Source organism: Thermobia domestica, chromosome 8 (assembly GCF_964235325.1).
Source record: "Thermobia domestica chromosome 8, izTheDome1.hap1.1, whole genome shotgun sequence".
Lineage (NCBI taxonomy): Eukaryota > Metazoa > Arthropoda > Insecta > Zygentoma > Lepismatidae > Thermobia > Thermobia domestica.
In genome coordinates, this window is record NC_137461.1 from 56,642,437 (window position 1) to 56,662,295 (window position 19,859).

Genomic DNA, 19,859 nt, shown 5'->3' on the forward strand with positions numbered 1-19,859 from the left:
CACTGGCCAACTGGCCACCGCTCCTCAGATATTGGCCAAAGAAGTTCGATTTAAGAAACCATATCTCCCGAACCGTAAGTCATAGAGACATGGCATTTTGCGAATTTTTGCGAGAAACAGAAGTTGCGGATAAAAAGATTTACTTCTACATGCAGGAACAATCACAGTTATCCTTCCCGCTCCAGCTCTTCATTCTTGTGAAGTTCGTTGTGGCAATGCTCTTGGATCATTCTCAACTGGTTAGTTTTGTAAGTGTTGGCTAATATTAGTCGAGTAAGTATTCTTAATTTTTTTTATTAACGTGATACATATTTAAATAAATAATATGCATAACAACTAATATTAAAATAAATGTAAAAGACTCCTAAAATTCGCAAACAAAACTCAATGAGAAGAAATAAATTGTTCTAATAATTCGAGGCTTTTTTTTTAAACTTGTATTTGACCGATTTGATCTAGTATACTTATATTATATTGTGATAAAAACTGAATTTTAGGGGGAAAAAACTATAATCGTTGCTTTCCAACACAGTTGTATATTGCACACATTTTTTCAGAGTAAATGTCTACACGATAATTGGTTAACAATGATAATTGGGATTTTTTTATATGTTATGTAAACGTTAAAAGTTAGATTTTAATATATAAATGTCAATCTGTTTTTTCGTTGAAGATTTCAAAAATATATTAAATATTGTAAAACTAGCAGCGTTCACCCCGCTTCGCTGGGGTCACCCCGGAACGCAATAAACTTTGTTACTTAGATAATTTTTACTTTTTCGCTTTCAAGTGATATGATAAAAACCATAGGAGATTGCAGTAAATGTTAACATTATATCGCCTGTCATTTATGTTAACCCGCCGAGTGACACGGTCATGTGGGTTGCATATAAATACGGTTAGATTTAGCTATGATGAGCTAACAAAGGATTTCTACGTTATGGACATTTGAATGGTCAATTATCTCAAGACACTGGTAATTGAAAATTAAAGTGATATGATAAAAACCATCTAGTGTCCAAATCTTAATAACCCCCCAAAAATGAAAGAAATTGGTTCAGCCGTATTAGCGTGATGAGCTAACAAAGGATTTGTACGTTCTCTTTTATATATATAGATATGTAGTATTGCGTAAAATACAAATTGAGAATTAAAATTTTAAACAATCTATAAAGTGGACAATGCTTACTTACATGTTTCTGATTATTATATTTTATCTTGAAAGAAAGCCTAATAATTTTCATGAAACGGAATGAATATATAGTTTCCGATTCCGAGAAAACCATTTGGTATCTCGATTTGGAAGAAATTTCTGAAGGGTAGACATAACAATTTTTACGTGCTGCGGTGAATTTACTTGCGATTTGTCTAGGTAATCTCTCTCACGAAGCAAAATTGATTTCCAAGATAATTGGAGATCTCGGTGCAAGAAGGAGACAACTCTAATTTTATATTTGGTTCAGGATTGTAGCAAAACATTTCTAAGAATCAATTTATTGTACTTTCACTTCCATTTTTTTTTTATTTTTTTTGTAAAGAAGGGATTTACTCCTGTAATTAACATGCACGGCAGTGCATGGCAGCCAAGTTCCGCGAAGCAAATGAAAACTGGCCTGCACTGCCGTAAGCATATTATACACGAACAAGAGTTTTGGGTAAAATCGCCGATTTCGAGGCTTTGTAAAAACGATTCTATTAAGGGTAGAAACATGAAATTTAGAATATAAGGAGATATCCCACAAATGTACTCATATGCCAAATCTCACATTCCTACCTTCAATCATATTCGAGTACTGGACCCCCAAAATATGCAGTTTTCAGGCTCACTGACTCACTGACTCACTCATCAAATTGATTAGGTACTTCCCAATTAGATAGAAACGTGAAACTTTGCATAAAGGTACCCTATAACAATTTGAGTATGGAAAAAGTCCAAAATCCGAGGAATGTCCTATGGGAAATTTATTATGGGCCAAAAACTGTCCTTAGCCAGGAAAAAAATCGTTTCACTCACTCACTCATCAAATTGATTAGGTACTTCCCAATGAGGTAGAAATGTGAAACTTTGCATAAAGGTACTCAACAATAACTTGAGTATGAAAAAAGTCCGAAATCTGAGGAATGTGCTATGGGATATTTTTTATAGGCAAACAACTGTCCTTAGCCAGGAAAAAAATCGTTGCACTCACTCACTCATGAAATTGATTAGGTATTTCCCAATGAGATAGAAACTTGAAATTTTGCATAAAGGTACCCAACTATAACTTGAGTATGAAAAAAGTTTGAAATCTTAGGAATGTGCTATGGGAAATTTTTTATAGGCAAAAAACTGTCCTTAGTCAGGAAAAAAATCGTTTCACTCTCTCACTTATCAAATTGATTAGGTACTTTCCAATGAGATAGAAACCTGAAACTTTGCATAAAGGTACCCTATAACAACCTGAGTATGGAAAAAGTCCGAAATCTGAGGAATGTGCTATGGGAAATTTTTTATAGGCAAAAAACTGTCCTTAACCAGGAAAAAACTCGTTTCACTCACTCACTCATCAAATTGATTAGGTACTTTCCAATGAGATAGAAACCTAAAACTTTGCATAAAGGTACCCTATAACAACCTGAGTATGGAAAAAGTCCGAAATCTGAGGAATGTGCTATGAGAATTTTTTATAGGCAAAAAACTGTCCTTAACCAGGAAAAAACTCGTTTCACTCACTCACTCATCAAATTGATTAGGTACTTTCCAATGAGATAGAAACCTGAAACTTTGCATAAAGGTACCCTATAACAACCTGAGTATGGAAAAAGTCCGAAATCTGAGGAATGTGCTATGAGAAATTTTTTATAGGCAAAAAACTGTCCTTAACCAGGAAAAAAATCGTTTCACTCACTCACTCATCAAATTGATTAGGTACTTTCCAATGAGATAGAAACCTAAAACTTTGCATAAAGGTACCCTATAACAACCGGAGTATGGAAAAAGTCCGAAATCTGAGGAATGTGTTATGGGAAATTTTTTATAGGCAAAAAACTGTCCTTAACCAGGAAAAAAATCGTTTCACTCACTCACTCATCAAATTGATTAGGTACTTTCCAATGAGATAGAAACCTAAAACTTTGCATAAAGGTACCCTATAACAACCTGAGTATGGAAAAAGTCCGAAATCTGAGGAATGTTCTATGGGAGTTACTTATGGCGAAAAACTGTCCTTAGTCAAACACAAATCGGTTCATTCTCTCCCTCATCAAATTGATTAGGTACTTCCCAATGAGACAGAAACGTGAAACTTTGCATAGAGTTACCCTATAATGACTTGAGCATAGAAAAATTCCGAAATGTGTGGCATGTGTTATAAGAAATTTTTTATTGGCGAAAAACTGTTCTTAGCCAAGTAGAAATCGTTTCATTCTCTCAATCATCAAATTGATTAGATAATTTCCAATGAGGTATAGACGTGAAACGTTGCATAGAAGCACCCTATATTGACTAGAGTACAAACAAAGTCCGAAATGTGATTAATGTGCTATGGGATTTTTTTATGGGCGAGAAACTGTCCTTAGCCAAACATAAATATGTTCGTCTTCTCACTCATCAAACTGATTAGGTACTTTCCAATGAGATAGAGACGTGAAACTCTGCATAAAAGTACTGTACCTTATAATGGCTTAAGTGTAAAAAAAATTCCGAAATGTGAGGAATGTGCTATTGGAAATTTTTCATGGGCGAAAAACTGTCCTTAGCAAAGCACGGTTCATTCAGTCACTCATCACATTGATTTGTTAGTTTTCAATGATAATGACGTGAAGCTGTGCATAAAGGTACCTTATAATGACTTGAGTGTGAAAAAAAGTCTTAAATGTGAGGAATGTGTAATGGGAATTTTTTATGGGTGAAAAACTATTTTAGCCAAGCAGATATTGGTTCATTCATTCACTCGTCACATTGATTAAGTACTTGTTTATGAAATATTGACGTAAAAGTCTGTATATTGGTACCTTATAATGACTTGAGTATGGAAAAGGTTTGAAATTTAAGTAATGTACTAAAGGAAATTTTTATGGGTGAAAACTGTCCGTATCCAAGCAGAAATCGGCTCACTCAATGATTGACTCATTCATAGCATTAATTAGGTACTTCCCAATGAGATAGAAGGATGAATCTCTGCATAAAGGTACCTTATGATGATTTGAGTATGGAAAATGTCCGAAATTTAAGGAAATGCTATGGAAAAAATTTATGGGTGAAAACTGTCCTTAGTCAAGCAGAAATCGGTTCACTCACTCGCTCATCACATTGATTTTGTATTTCCAATGAGATAAGTCGTAAAACTCTGCATAAAGGTATCTTATAATGACCTGAGTATGGAAAAAGTCCGAAATGTGACGAATGTGCTATGGGAATTTTTTTATGGACGAAAAATTGTCCGTAGCCATTAGATACTTCCCAATGAGATGAAGATGTGAATGTCTACACGAAGGTAGCTTATAATGGCTTGAATATGAAAAATATCCGAAATTTAAGGAATGTGCTATGGAATTTTCTATGGGTGAAAAATTATTCTTACTCAAACAGAGATTGGTTCATCTACTTACTCATCATTGATTAGGTGCTTCCAAATGAGATATAGAATTGAAACTCTGCATAATGGTACCTATCTTATGTAATGACCTGTGTAAATAAAGGTTCCAAATTTAAGGAATGTACCATGGGAATTTTTATGGGCGAAAAATTGTCCGTAGCCATTAGGTACTTCCCAATGAGATGAAGATGTGAATGTCTACACGAAGGTAGCTTATAATGGCTTGAATATGAAAAATATCCGAAATTTAAGGAATGTGCTATGGAATTTTCTATGGGTGAAAAATTATTCTTACTCAAACAGAGATTGGTTCATCTACTTACTCATCATTGATTAGGTGCTTCCAAATGAGATAGAGAATTGAAACTCTGCATAATGGTACCTATCTTATGTAATGACCTGTGTAAATAAAGGTTCCAAATTTAAGGAATGTACTATGGGGACTTCTTATTTGCGAAAAACTGTCCATAGCCATTAGGTACTTCTTAATGAAATAAAGATGCGAAACTCTCCATAAAGATACACTATAACGGCTTGAAAATGAAATTTGAGGAATTTGCTACGGAAATTTTTTCATTAGAAAAAAAACTGTCCTTACAATCAGAAATCGGGAATGATTCCGTTATCGAACACATCATGTGCATAGTGATAATGTTGTCAATCGTCTGAGTGGTCGAGTTGGTGCCCTCCTCGCTGGTGTATTGGCTATACTTAACATACGTTATCCATATGTTACATACTCACTGCCCTCTTTCCCGCTTAGATGTTACACAATGTCGTTGCAGGATGTCTGATATCTAACAGTCTTCCGTACATTACGTACGTCAGCTTTCAGCTATAAGTTACATACGGCCATCTGTATGTGAGATCCTGACCGCCTACATATAGTCTTTTCGTTCGTGTGGAAAGTACGTTTATTCGGAACACTTATACGAAAAGTACGTTCAAATATACTTTTTCAGTTATACGTTTAGTGTACGTTAAGTCCAGCAACTACTGGATTTAGACATGTAACAAACGTTTTTACGTACGCCACATACAGTTTTTCTCAGTGTGCTAGTAAAATAAGTGAAAGCTAGTAATAAGTAGTTATGCAAGTTAATGAGGCACGTTCTGTGAATCAGTTAACTTTTAAAATCGTGGGCTAAGGCACGTACATACTGCCGTAAATTTCGTGGTTGGAAATCCAGACAAGGAAAGCCAATATTTTGTCTTTTTCGGTGAATATTTTTCCTTTATTGCAGTCATTCCTATTAAATAGATATTGAAATTAATTTGATAAGTAAGATAATGTAGAGGTGAGAATGTTTAAAATTAATGAAGGTTTCGAAGAAATGAGAAATCCAATTGTTCGAATTTATGTGAGACCAGCAACAAAATGTAACCGATTTCGTAAATACATTGGTACCAGAGTTATATTATAGTTACCACAGTTGTTATGTAAAAATGTTCTTGATACTTCGTGTCTCTATCTGTAAACAGTGTGACAATCTCTTACGTATCAGACTTTTCATCAACAGTGAATTTCGTGCCTTTTGCTCTTCATATTTTCTGAATTTACCCTTCGGGGGTTCGCCCCCATACTCTCACCTTTGCTCGTCCTACTTCCTCACACCTCTTAAGCTTACAATTCCCGAATTTCAAGTTTCTTTTCCTATTTCAACTATCTAAAAGATAAGACTTTGTATTCCAGGAAAACGCCTATTTAAATAACATGGTGATTTCTTCATCTTCCTTTAGACTCCTTAAAAATTAAAAATATTCAATTTTAGCAATTTTCCTGTAGGTTAGTCCCGGGAGGATACAATCGTGCCAAATTTCATCATTCTAACCCTGCCGGAAGTGCCTAAACATTTCGAGGTTTAGAAGACGTCCAATATAAATAACATGGAGAAGGTTTTTCTGTTGCCCATAAAACCACTCTAAATTTGGATATTTTCATTTTTACTGACTTACTTAGGTAATACTAACGAAAACGTTGAAGCATACCGAATTTCACGTTTGTATTCCAATTTCAAGTACCTAAAATATGAGATTATTATTGTCCAAAAAAAAGCCTATTTAAATAGCATGGGGAATTTCTTCATCTCCCCTTTAGACTCCCTAAAAATTAAAAATATTCACTTTTGGCAAGTTTTCTGTCGGTTAGTTCCGAAAAACTACAATCACGTCAAATTTAATCATTGTAGCCCTACAAGAAGTGCCGTATAATTTTGGGGTGTAAAAGATGTCCCATATAAATACGTACCATGGGAAAGATTTTACAGTTCCCAGAAAACCACTCTAAAGTTGAAATTGTTTATTTTTACTTATTTACTTAGGTAATACTAATGAAAACGTACAAGCATACCGAATTTCATTTTTTTATTCCAATTCCAAGTTCCTAAAACATGAGATTATATGTCAAAAAAAAAAAAAAAGAGACCCATTTAAATAACATGGGAAAATTCTTCATCCCCCTTCATCATTTCAACTTTCCACGTCAATTTATGAACCCCTTTAATTTATGCCAGTTCATGTAGGTTTATATACAGTTAGGATATGTTGGTGGCAAATATTATTAAGTTTACAAGCTATTTGAAAGGTGTATATCATTGGAAGGAAAACCCGAGGCAGTATGAAACTGCGCAACATGCGCGTCATGTAATGAACTCCGTAATTTCGCAATGTGAAAAAGTAGAGAACAACTAGGTATATTGAAACACCAGCTATGTCTAGTGATGTAGCAGCGAGGATTCAGCATCAAGGATTTTGGGCCCTGTTGATACTCTTCGTATTTAGGTAATGAAAAATGAGATGTTAGCGATCATGATTTTGTAGTTCGGGAATTGGAATCTCGTTTGGACATAACGCTCTGACAGATATTTGATAGAATAAATCCTCTTCGCTGTTCTAGTGGCTAGCATGTGCGCCTTTCTTGTACAGGTCTTGGGTTCGATTCCCGGTGGGAGAGCCCTTGGGAACTAATGTTGTATGTGACACATTATGACTCCTTTAAAAATGTATAATTTTAAATTTAAATCCAGCAATATGCCACAATTGAGAATTCCAATATACGATATTGACATGGTGAACTACAAAAAGAAGTGAAATATGAACAAAAACACCAGAGATGCAAAAAGTGCAGCCAAGTTCGTCAGCCTCAAAAAGTGTTGAGATGAGGATGGATGAGCCAAGTTCCTTGGCCACTGCATCTGAAAGGGACACTGGAAGTTGACGCGAGGTGTCAAGGAAAATGATGTTAAGGGACCTTCGGGATAGTGGTGGTGGGCGTTGTGGGTTTGGGACCACCATCAACCTTAGGAATATCAACTTTGCTAATGAGCTAAGGCACATATACAGAATACTGCAGTAAGATTGGTGGTTCGAAACCCAGACAAGGAAAACTTATATTCCTCCACGAAGTGTCAAAGTAAATGATGTTAACGAGCCTTAGGAATGGTGTTTGTGAGCGTGGTGGATTTGGGAGTCACCACTAGCCTTAGGACTGAAGTGTGAAACTAGGAACAGACATCTTAATTTATTCGAATATGTTAGACACCTCGCGCCAAGTTCCAGTGTTCCTGTCAGATGCAGTGGCCAAGGAACTTGGCTCATCCATCCTCATCTCAACACTTTTTGAGGCTGACGAACTTGGCTGCACTTTTTGCATCTCTGGTGTTTTTGTTCATATAATACCTTTCCGTACAAAAAGTTTGGAGCCTAAACTAAAATAAACTGATTTTTAAAAATGTTTTGCTCCAGTCGTGAACCAAACGTAAACTGGAGCTGTTCCCTTCTTGCACCGATATCTTCAATTTCTGATGATACTAGGAATAAAGTATATTGTTGGTTTTGATTTGTGATAATAAAGTAAGCGTACATTTTTATATATACCGGTACTTTTTTTTTTTTTTTTTTACACAGATACAAGTACACATAAAAAAGTTTGGGACGGCAATAGAAAAAAAAACTTTAAAATAAAACAAAATAATTGAATGCAAAGACAAATAAAAACAAATAAGTTTGTATTAAGACATACGTCGTAATCCTAGTTAACTACACTTTATTTTAAATTTTAAAATTTTGTTCGAAAATTTATATACGAGGCACGTCCAGAAAGTAAGTTCCGTTTAGTAATAAAATTAAATTGTGTACAGATACAGAAAAATTATTTATTGCACAAAATTCTACAACTCTTAAACTACTTTTCCACATAACTGCCGAAATTTTGCAGGCATTTGTCATAGCGTGGCACAAGGTTTTGTATACCTTCTTCATAGAAGTTTGCCGCCTGTGTCTTCAACCAGTTGGAAACAGTTTCTTTCAGCTCGTCGTCATTGTTGAAGTGTTGACCGCCAAGGAAAGACGTGAGATGTAAGAACAGATGAAAGTAACCCTGCGGTTTTCCTGGATCTTGTCATCAATCGCGTAAACCAGAAAACGAATCACCGCTCTGATTTCACAAGCGGCGGGATTTTCAATCAACACCGACATTGTAAACAAGCACAACAAAGCGTACGTGACTGACAACGATCTCCAAATGGCGCACGTTTCTTCTCCTTGATACAGAGCGTCTACCGCGCATGTGCGGAACTGCGATCACAGCGCTGCAGCGGAGATAAATTGAAACGGAACTTACTTTGTGTACGTGCTATATATATATATATATATATATTGGAAATAAGGATAGAAATATTTAATTAAGGTAAAATTATCGAATTGAAGTCATACTGTAGATCTTCTGAGAGACTTGGGTCTTATCCTCTTCGAAGAGATCATCTTATAGAAGGTATTCAGGATAGCAACATCGTATGCTTCCGCTGCTTGTAGAATGTTCTCGCCTTCCTTATTTCTGTCTTCCAATCCATACACTTTATGTGTTCTCTGATATACTTTTATGTGTTCTTTTATATACTGATCTTGATCGTCCTACGTGTCTAAAGCATTTTCCGTGTTTCGTTTGATAATTAATAATTGGTCTTAAATAAAGCAGAAAACAGTGAAATATGTGAATTATGAACAGAACTTAAAGTGTTCTGCCACATTTTGCAAAAGACCGCGGTGCTCTTTGTCATACAAACCCAAACCACGCCACCAAACTTTTTTTTCCGACTGATTTTAAAATTAACACAAACAACTTCTTGGACGCCCTATATATTATGCTTCATTGTGTAGCCTTCAGCAAGAATTTATGCATTTTCTAATAGTTTGAATCTAATATTTAAAGTTTCTTTCTCTTTGGAATTTCTAGAGAATGGGACAAAGAAGTAAGCAAATGGAAACGCTCTAAAAAGAGATACCAACCAAGCCTTACTCGAGCAATTATTCAACTTTGCGGTACGAAATACATCGTCTTGGGAATTTTTCTTTTGTTAGCGGATTGTGTAATGAGGTACGTAAAGGTGATTGTGATTAAAAGAAAAACATGTATGCTTTATCATTAGTCATTTGGTAAAAATATTTTTGTAATAGTTATCTACTTAAGACAAGAAGACTACTACTACTTAAGATAGTATGAATATTATACTATCTTACAGTTACCTTATATTGAATTTAGGAAAATGATATTGTACAGTGGAATAGGTTTCCATTAGTTTTAAACTTACAGGCATAAATATTTACAACGTATTCATATACTGTAGAAGTAGGCTATAGGTTCAATTGAAATTTTCATTAGCCAATTGAGCTTTTATTATAACTCATTGATAAATTTCTATATTTCCAGTACAGTACAAAAAAATAATTCTGCCTGAACTAGAGGGCCCTTGAACTTTTCCCTTTTATATTTAACTAGGTGACATAGGTTTATGGAAATTGGATAGAAGTTCCCATTCCGCCTCCCTTGGGATGCACAATCCAATTAAAAGAGAATGGTGAGAACACAACTCGACTCAATTGCAAAATATGTTCACTTGTTTCACTCATTATTTAACCGCTTCCCAGTGGTTTTCTTTTTCTCCGCTGTGCTAAGTCTGTCGTTGAACATAGCGTGCCCGGTTTTCCTTTATAGACTCCCAAAGTATGTTATACGTAAAACTTGGATGTGTTATGGAACGGGTTTATCCGTCCGATTTTGACAGGTTTCAGAGCAAAAACGGCAAGGAATATCAAGATGCGGATTTTTGCAACCGATTCACAGACTCGAGGATAGGGTCCAGCTCTTTCGTCAACTCTCTACTCAAACCGGAAGTGGTTCAAATTAGTCATTTCCGGTTTCAACGTTTATCGTCATAAAAAGAAAACAGTAAAGCGTACCGAGTAATGGCTTTTTGATATGGATTCAGCATGCGAGGAACAGGCTCTATCTTCCATCTTATTAATCTATTGCAACTAGTAGTTATAGGTGTACAGTCATGTTCAAAATTATTGTCGCGTGTCTATAAATATGTTGTTATAAGAATATAATTTGATAACGAATTCATCCGGTATTTCTTATAGTGTTAGTAGGGTCTATATGTATAATCGGCAAAGACATGTGTGTGGCAAATTTCATGTCGAAAGAGCAGTATATAAGAACAATAAAACGAAAATAAAACTTTCTTGTCCATTTAGCAACGTTTTGTTTTACTCACTCTAATTTTCGTATTTATAATTCTTTTTCCATCGAATTTACCACAAATGTACATTTCCCGATTATACACATAATATCAGTATTAAAAGTACCCTGCAAAATCATTATCAAATTATATTCTTACAAGAAGACAGTTATAGATATGCGACAATCATTTTGGACGTAGTGTACATGCTTGAAGTTTGAGTATTGAATTGCTATACTTTGGAAGCCTACCGTAGTTTCACACTGCGAAACGAAACGAAAGTTTGAATCCTTGAATACAGAAAAGCAAAAGTATCACTCAAACAACATTGTCGAAACCGATCATCAATATATCCTTTTGATAATTATTGAAACTTACTATGTAAGATGTCTTTGTTCAAATCGAAAGATGTAGTAGGCTGACGTATTTTGTTTTAATTGCGTTACTCCTTTGTGGTCCCCAAAACCAACCGAAGAACTACATAAATCAATTCAAGAGGTCCTGTTGTTTCGAAAGTGAGATCAAGACTCAATGGTCAAATCTTCAAGATAACTTGCTGATGGGGAGGGGGAGGGGAAGAAGGGCACAAATACTTTTCTGGACTGGAATCTCCAATAATAAATGTTATGGGAGCACTCTGGTAGAAGTAAATTAAACTAATATAAAATAGATATATTATGAGGCATCATACTGTATGACTTCATTTTGTTGAGTAAACAACAACCATAAAACGGTGACAAGTTTTAAAAAAGGCTTTGAAAAGCAGGTTTTCATGGACTCAGTTTAGCAACTGTAAATAAACAAAGTAATAATGATAATAAAGATATTGTTCTGTTATGTAGTAAGTTTCCAGTCAGTCGCCCAAGTTTACTACACGTGATATAGATTTAAGAGGTATTCAATATAGTACTATCGCGATCCTGCCAGAGAATGGAAAAAAATATTTAAAATAGTGTTTTGTAAGTGTAATAAGAAATTTCTAATTTTAAAAAGGTTTCTGAAACCCTTAGACAAATAACTATTGCTAAAACAACCTTGATTGATGAGAGTGATATTAAAAAAAAAAAAAAACACACACACACAACCAAATCACTTTTAGTGATAAAGAAGAAAAAAAGAAACACAAAATCAGTTATGAAAAGCTCAATGATCTCTAGAAGTGAGGTGAGAGAGAAAACTAATAATAATGAAAGGTACGGGCCACCATTCTAAACTTGCTCGCTCTTATTTCTTATTTTGAATTATGTCATTATGCCGTTATTATGGAAACATTTTATTTAGGAAATGCGAACAAGTATGTGCGGCATTTACAGAGAACTTCGAGAATAATTTACTCCAACAGTAAACTAGCCATATATATACCACCTACTGTAGGTGCACAAATGCTTCCTTTCGGAGTTATAGGCTCCCGAAAACATGAAAAAAAAACGAACGTTAAAGTCCCATAGCTCCAATACTAAGGGACCTACCATAGTCGGGTGAAGACTTCACTTAGGAACTAGTATGTGCCCTATCCAAATATCCAAGTTTCAGACTCCTAAGGTCTCACGCAACAATTTTTATAGAGGCAGTTTGGATACGGGCGTATAATTTGAAATGCTCACCAACTACCTGTATAAAAATTGTTGCGTAAGCCCCACAGGATTCTGAAACATGGATATTTGGATGGGGGATATATTAGTTCCTAAGTGAAGTTTTGACTCACCTACGGTAGATCCCATAGTATTGGAACTATGGACCTTTAAAGTTTATTTTTCATGTTTTCGGCAGCCTATAACTCGGAAAGGAAGCATTTGTGCATTCAGATTGGTCTGCATATACATCATATATATATATAATATCTGGTCTGGATATATTGAACGTAATGGTCTTTAGACGAATGTAATACATCGAAACGAATAGACAAACATTCATCCAAAAATACATATTTTCGATACGTAGGGACTATATAGGGACGTGTAGATCCATTAAAATCTCAAATTTGAATTTTTCATGATTACCATACTTTCTTCTCTCCTATGAACCGAAAATAATAGATATTTATTACTTCCGGTTGCAGCAGAGGAATTAAGTCAGAGACGAAACATATTTCAGCAGTACTGAATCCATATCAAAAATCTATTTGTCGCTATTTCCGTTTTTCTTTTCACTATAATGGTCAGTATTGAAACCGGAAATCTACGGTTTCCACCACTTCAAGTATGAATAGAGAGATAAAAGTTATTCTTCGGACACTGAATTCACATCAAAAAGCAGTTTCTCGCTATCATTTATAGTCTTAGCTTCCTGGAGATCAATATTGAAATTGGAGATAGTAGTATATTTGTACTACTTTCGGTTTTAGTAGAAAAATAAGGCTAGAACGGAATGTACTCTTGGGGCACAGAACTTATTTTAAAACACTGTTTTTCTCACTATATATATATTGCCGTTTATGTTCTATGACAAATAACGTTAAAACCGGAAATGATTTATTTGCACAGTTTCTGATTAGGATTCAGAGAGAACGGAATAACTGTAATATACTATTGTTCGGACGCTGAATTGATTCCGGAAAGCCGTTTATCACTATCTCTTACGTGGGAGATCCAGGTTAGATTTTCGACAGAAGCTTATGTGGTTCGGATTCCACGTTAATCAGTAGTCCACGTCTCATGTAGTCTCGCTGCTGAAATGGACGCTAAACTTAAAATGAACTAGTAGCTATATGTCCTAACGTCACGAAAACAAGATGGCGGACGTTTAATTAAACTGATATCACGCTGTATTACGGGGTTTTAGCGACGCGGTGTTGCCAAATTAGGCTCTAAAAGGGTTGAAATTCCCTATATTTTGCATATTTATAGTGTAAATCAGGCAACATTGTAAGATATAATTTAATTAAATTTTGATATCAATTTAATTAACCCTTTAATCAAACTCCTATCAAAATGATTAACCCTTTAATCAAACTCCTATCAAAATGATTACCCCTTTAATCAAATTGCTATTAATTTATTCAATTAAAGATGATTTCGTAGAATTAATGTAATCGCGTATGATGATATACGTACCGTTATTACCTTATAGTACTATTTAATTATATCAAATTAACCCTTTAATTATTTTTATTGACTGAAATAAATAATATAATATTTACTTACCGCTGACGTCACTACATCCATTGGAGATTTGCGATTACAGCGCCATGAAATTAGTAGCGGGAAAATTGGGCAGCATTTTCTGCATGCTGTTTTGAAAATGAAGGAATGAATGACGGGCATTCCTGGATCCTTGAAGCTTCTATTACTAGGCTATTGCCAAATATAAAAACTCTGAGAAATTGATTTTAGTGTTTGTTTTTGTGTAAAGTATATATGCTTTATATATACCCTTTGACGCTTGTGATTGTATTATTATTATATGCTTATGGATAACAGAAAATTATATAGAATTGATAAAGAACTTGAATTATTCTGTGCAGAATATAAGTGATTGGTGCTGCCATCTGTTGTACATTTTTACATTTTGAGGAGGATAAGAGAAATTTGTGTATGAAGCGGGTGAGATTTGATATGATTGGAATGAAATGCGCTAAGAAAGAAAATGAAGAGACATATTTACAGTTATGTTAAATCTTATTGATTCAAAATTGTGCAGGAGATATAATATCCATTTTTATCTTTGATTGTTGAATTATATAGAAAGGCGTATTCACCTATATTGTTAGCATTGCATTGCGGTGTCCACCTAGTATGATGAGGACAATTGGGGAGCTACTTGAAAGAAAGAAGTAGCGAACTCCGATCTAGAAAGTCAGCATTGGCGGTGAGGGAACATATGTGCTGACCACACATCACCCAAAATGCGTGAGAACCACAAGCCGGCTGGTAGGCCCTGGCACTCCAACGCTGCCGCGCCACAAATTAAGTTTACTTTTGTATATAATGGGGTGCGAGTGCGCGAAATTTTAGCACATTTTTTTCCTTTTCCTTCTCGAAATATTGAAAAGCTTTCAAAGAAATGTTTTAAGGGTCATTTTTTAAAGTAACGCTTTAAATTTAGCATTGACTTAAACCTTGAATGCGTATTTTAGTGGGAATCTTTATTGTCTTCACCTTAAACTTTTCCTACAGGAAAATAAAAAGTGTACTGAGACCATTCTTCGAGACTAAATCTATCTATTTATCCATATAAAAATGAAACAGACTATTTTTGTGACTTAATAACTCTTAAACTACTAGGAAAGTTTTTATTATTTCACTTTGACGATGCAACTTAGGGGAAGGAGAAAGAAGCATTTATATAGAAAATATATGATCGAAAATAACTGATATAAGTGTCGATTACATAGTTTTCGGGATCGCTGAGATGAACAGTAGCACTTCCGATGTCGTTTAAATCCAAATTCAGCCCCCATTAGTACCCTAAGCTGGGATAGTAGAATGTAAACATAATTGAAAATGACCGATACTAGGGTCGAATTCATAGATTTTGGGGTCCCTAAGTTGATTAGTGACAGTTTTGGTGCCCTTTACGTTCACCATGAAACGCACTTTCTCCGTGCGAAGAACGGGTATTTTGCTAATAAATAAATAAATAAATATGAATGAGGTGAAGTTAATGTATCTAATTAAATTATGATTGCAACATAATGTTTGACTTTATTTTTACCAACCTCTAAATCTTGTTTCGATAGAAATAATGTCACGACACTAGCCCCATTTAAAATGAAAGTACGCTATCTTTATTTCTTTATCAAACTGAAAAGTATACTTTGACAAATGGCCAAATTATCTGTATTAAATTCGTAATATAAGGTTTTATAGTAAACAAAGTAGCCGAACTAATCAGGTTGATAAGAATATGCTTATTATAGCGTTCATTAAACGTTAAGAAATGTTGTCTTGAAAACAGAACTAACGTAAGTGCAAATTATTTTTCCAGGAAATAAAGATATAGATTTCTTAATTGTAGAAATTGTCTGAATGATGTTAAGAAAACATGCAAATAACGGAGTATATCGTATCTGCTTCGGGAAACTTCAATGAATGGGAGCGTAAACAAACCATGTACTGTTATAAAGGTGTTAGCAGTGGAGGTAATATCAACGTATGAATGACAGTTGTTGTATCTTAACATTAACCCACATAAAATTACGAATTAGATAAACACGCCTTACCGTACGAGCGTATTTTAGATAAACCAGGCGACAGATAAAAATGTTTGTTTTAAGGTCGCTTGAAAAGATCAAGTTTTCATCAAATTTTACACCAAACTCAAATTTGTATGCAAGTGTCTGATAATATTTCATTTCTAGACTTTCAAATTATGTTTTGCATAAGCATCGAAAATCTTATAGAGCGGCTATGTCCTTTTGTCTATCACAAGTATCAGAACAAAAACGGTTGAGATATCGACAAACTGCTTTTTTGGCATCAAATCAGCGTTCGAAGAATGAGTTTAATCGCATCTATTGACCTTCTATTTAAGCCTGAAACAGTGACGTAACTAGCAGGGCAAACGGGGCTTGTGCCTCAGGCCCTGGATTGGAAGGGCGCAAAATTGGGCAAATATTTGGGGGAGCGTTTTGGTTTGGTTGGTCAGGAAGGAGGGTTAAGGCATGTTCTTGCCCCTGGTGACAACTAGTTGTGTCGCTGATCTGAAATGGTGAAAATGATCCATTTCCGTTGATAGCTATAGAACAAAAACGGCAAGAGATAGCGAAAATCATTTTTTTTTAAATATATTCAGTGCCTCAAGGAAAGATAGCATTCTGATCAGTATCTCTATTAAAATCGGGAACTTCCCGTTTCAATTTTGATCTCCATGGTGCAAAAACAGCAAAATATAGTTGAGTTCAAGTAGCTATATGTCCTAACGTCACGAAAACAAGATGGCGGACGTTTAATTAAACTGATATCACGCTGTATTACGGGGTTTTAGCGACGCGGTGTTGCCAAATTAGGCTCTAAAAGGGTTGAAATTCCCTATATTTTGCATATTTATAGTGTAAATCAGGCAACATTGTAAGATATAATTTAATTAAATTTTGATATCAATTTAATTAACCCTTTAATCAAACTCCTATCAAAATGATTAACCCTTTAATCAAACTCCTATCAAAATGATTACCCCTTTAATCAAATTGCTATTAATTTATTCAATTAAAGATGATTTCGTAGAATTAATGTAATCGCGTATGATGATATACGTACCGTTATTACCTTATAGTACTATTTAATTATATCAAATTAACCCTTTAATTATTTTTATTGACTGAAATAAATAATATAATATTTACTTACCGCTGACGTCACTACATCCATTGGAGATTTGCGATTACAGCGCCATGAAATTAGTAGCGGGAAAATTGGGCAGCATTTTCTGCATGCTGTTTTGAAAATGAAGGAATGAATGACGGGCATTCCTGGATCTTTTTTTTTTTTTTTTTTTTTTTTTTTTTTTTTTTTTTTTTTTTTTTGCTTGCTAGCCGAAGGCTAGCTCCCTTGCGAGGGTTACGCCCTCTATCCGGGGTGAGTGGGGAAAGTATTGGGGTAGTAAGGAGATTGGAGCTGGTCTATGGGATGTAGGAGAACTGGAACATCATTTATTTAAGTAGCACTTTATTATATTTCATTTCATTTTATTATAGTAACCATTGGACATTATGATCTTGTGATCATAATCATTGGGTCATGAAGAGATGATGATGAGGTGCACTTGACAGGACAAACACAAACAAGTTGTTAATAACACGAATGCTGGTTATCTTCTTGTCCAGGGGCTACTCTGGACAGTGATGAAGACGAGTGAAGCCCTGTTAGTATGATGAGTTTACAGTGCAACATATGTGGGTGAAACGTGATGGGGAAGATGGTCGGAAGAGTAGGCAGAAGCGACAAAATGATCGGGGTGGTCAGGAGGAATTGTTTTCAGATAAAGGGAGAAGAGCAAAGATAGAGGGCAAGTGACGAAATTATATCCCAGATCGTAGTTGCGGTCGGTGTCCATTGTGTCCAGAAGTAAAGGATGTCTTTGCTGAAATCGGGAGTTAATGAATTTGAGCCTTAATTTCTCTATGTGATGAAGTATGGTTGGAAAAGTTATGCGGTCATACAACTCCTGCGTTGGACTCGGGAGCTTGATTCGATAAGCTAAGCGGAAAGCATGGCGTTCGAGTACTTTCAATTTGGCATAGAAAAAAGGCAAAGCACTAACCCAGGCAGGGTGGCCGTACGTCAAGATGGGACGTAAAAATACCTTATAGGTATTCAGGACTGTAGTAGGCTGTAATCCCCAAGTGGTGCCAATAAGACGTTTAAGTAGGTTTAGACGATTGTAGGCCTTGCGAGTGATTTCTTTCAAATATGGCCGCCAAGTTAGGTGGTGATCGATAGTGAGACCTAGGTAAGTAACCTGTTTGGTGGGGTGAATTCGTGTGCCATCGACACTGATGTGAAGAAGATTCGGATTTTTTTGTATTCGAGAGCGCTTGCGAGGTGGAATAAAGACTATTGCCTGCGTCTTAGTGGAGTTGATGTGAAGTCGCCACTTATTACACCATCGAAGGAAGGAGTCAATCGCTATGCTGAGAGAAGAATTAATCTGTTGAATGGTCCGGGCTGTGCAGAGAAAAGCAGTGTCATCGGCATATTGAAAAGTGTGCACATTGAGAGGAAGAGCCGGCATGTCAGCAACAAACAAAAGGTATAGAAGGGGTGAAAGAGCGGAGCCTTGAGGTACACCAGAGTGAATAAAAATTGGATGAGATAGAGAGCTATTGATGGTTACGTAAGAGAGACGGTTAGAAAGAAAATGAAAGATGAAGCGGAGATAAGATAGTGGAAGCCGGAAGCGGTGAAGTTTAAACATGAGAGCTAAGTGCCAGACTTTATCAAAAGCTTTTTCGAGATCAAAGAGAATGAGACAAGACGGACGTGCAGTATTATAATGATTCGTAATGAGATTTATGAGTCTGAGTAATTGGTCATTGATGCTAAAATTAGGTCGGAAACCAGCCTGATGCACAGGTAACAGATTATTGGTAGTGAGATGAAGATGAAGTCTGATGACAATGATGCGTTCTAGGATTTTACTAAATACGGAGGTTAGTTGAATCGGTCGGTAGGATGCAACAGAAGCTGGAGGTTTGTTAGGCTTTAGAAACATGAGGGTAGAGGAGGTTTTCCAGTCTGGGGGAAAGTAGCCGGTACGGAGAATAAACGTATATATATAAGAAAGAAGAAGAAGAAGACAGTAAGGTGCTTCTTTGATGTGGCGGTACGTTATCCGATCCAAACCAGGAGCTGTATTCTTTTTGCGAGTTACAACAGATGAGATGTCAGCAGTAGAGATAGGAGCGGTAAGAGGATTATTACCGGGGAGGATGTGCGTTTCACTTGGTTGTAGATACGGTGCTGATAAGTTTAAGATGTCAGTAGGATGCCTCCGGGGAAAGTCTGGTGAAAAGGGTGTGAAAGTAGTTTGCAGGTGGTCGGCAAAAGCGTTAGCTTTTTCTTCGTCTGTATGTAGCGGACAGTCGTTAATTAGCAATGGATAAGGCGTCCGGGTAAGCTTGCCCGTTAGCATATTAAAACGCTTCCAGTACTTAGTTGGGTGGGAAGTTTCTGCTAAGGTGTTGCAAGTCTTTACCCAGTTACGGAGTTTATATGCCTTGACATAATTTCGGACTGTGCGCTGGAGCTTGCGATGATGTCGAAGAGCTTCTAAGTTCCCAGTGCGCTGAAACTCACGGAAGAATTCACGGGAACGGTGTATAAGG

The 19,859-nt window shown here is 35.7% G+C and overlaps 1 protein-coding gene across 1 annotated transcript in view; it reads left to right on the plus strand.

The window, feature by feature from the left end:
* The window catches only part of LOC145692912 (ATP-binding cassette sub-family C member 4-like), a 116,805-nt gene that overhangs the window by 21,949 nt on the left and 74,997 nt on the right, over positions 1–19,859 (plus strand). Inside the window, exon 3 of the mRNA XM_081768466.1 lies at positions 9,811–9,951. Within this exon, the coding sequence (XP_081624592.1) occupies positions 9,811–9,951 (141 nt within the window). The remainder of the gene's footprint in view (positions 1–9,810; positions 9,952–19,859) is intronic.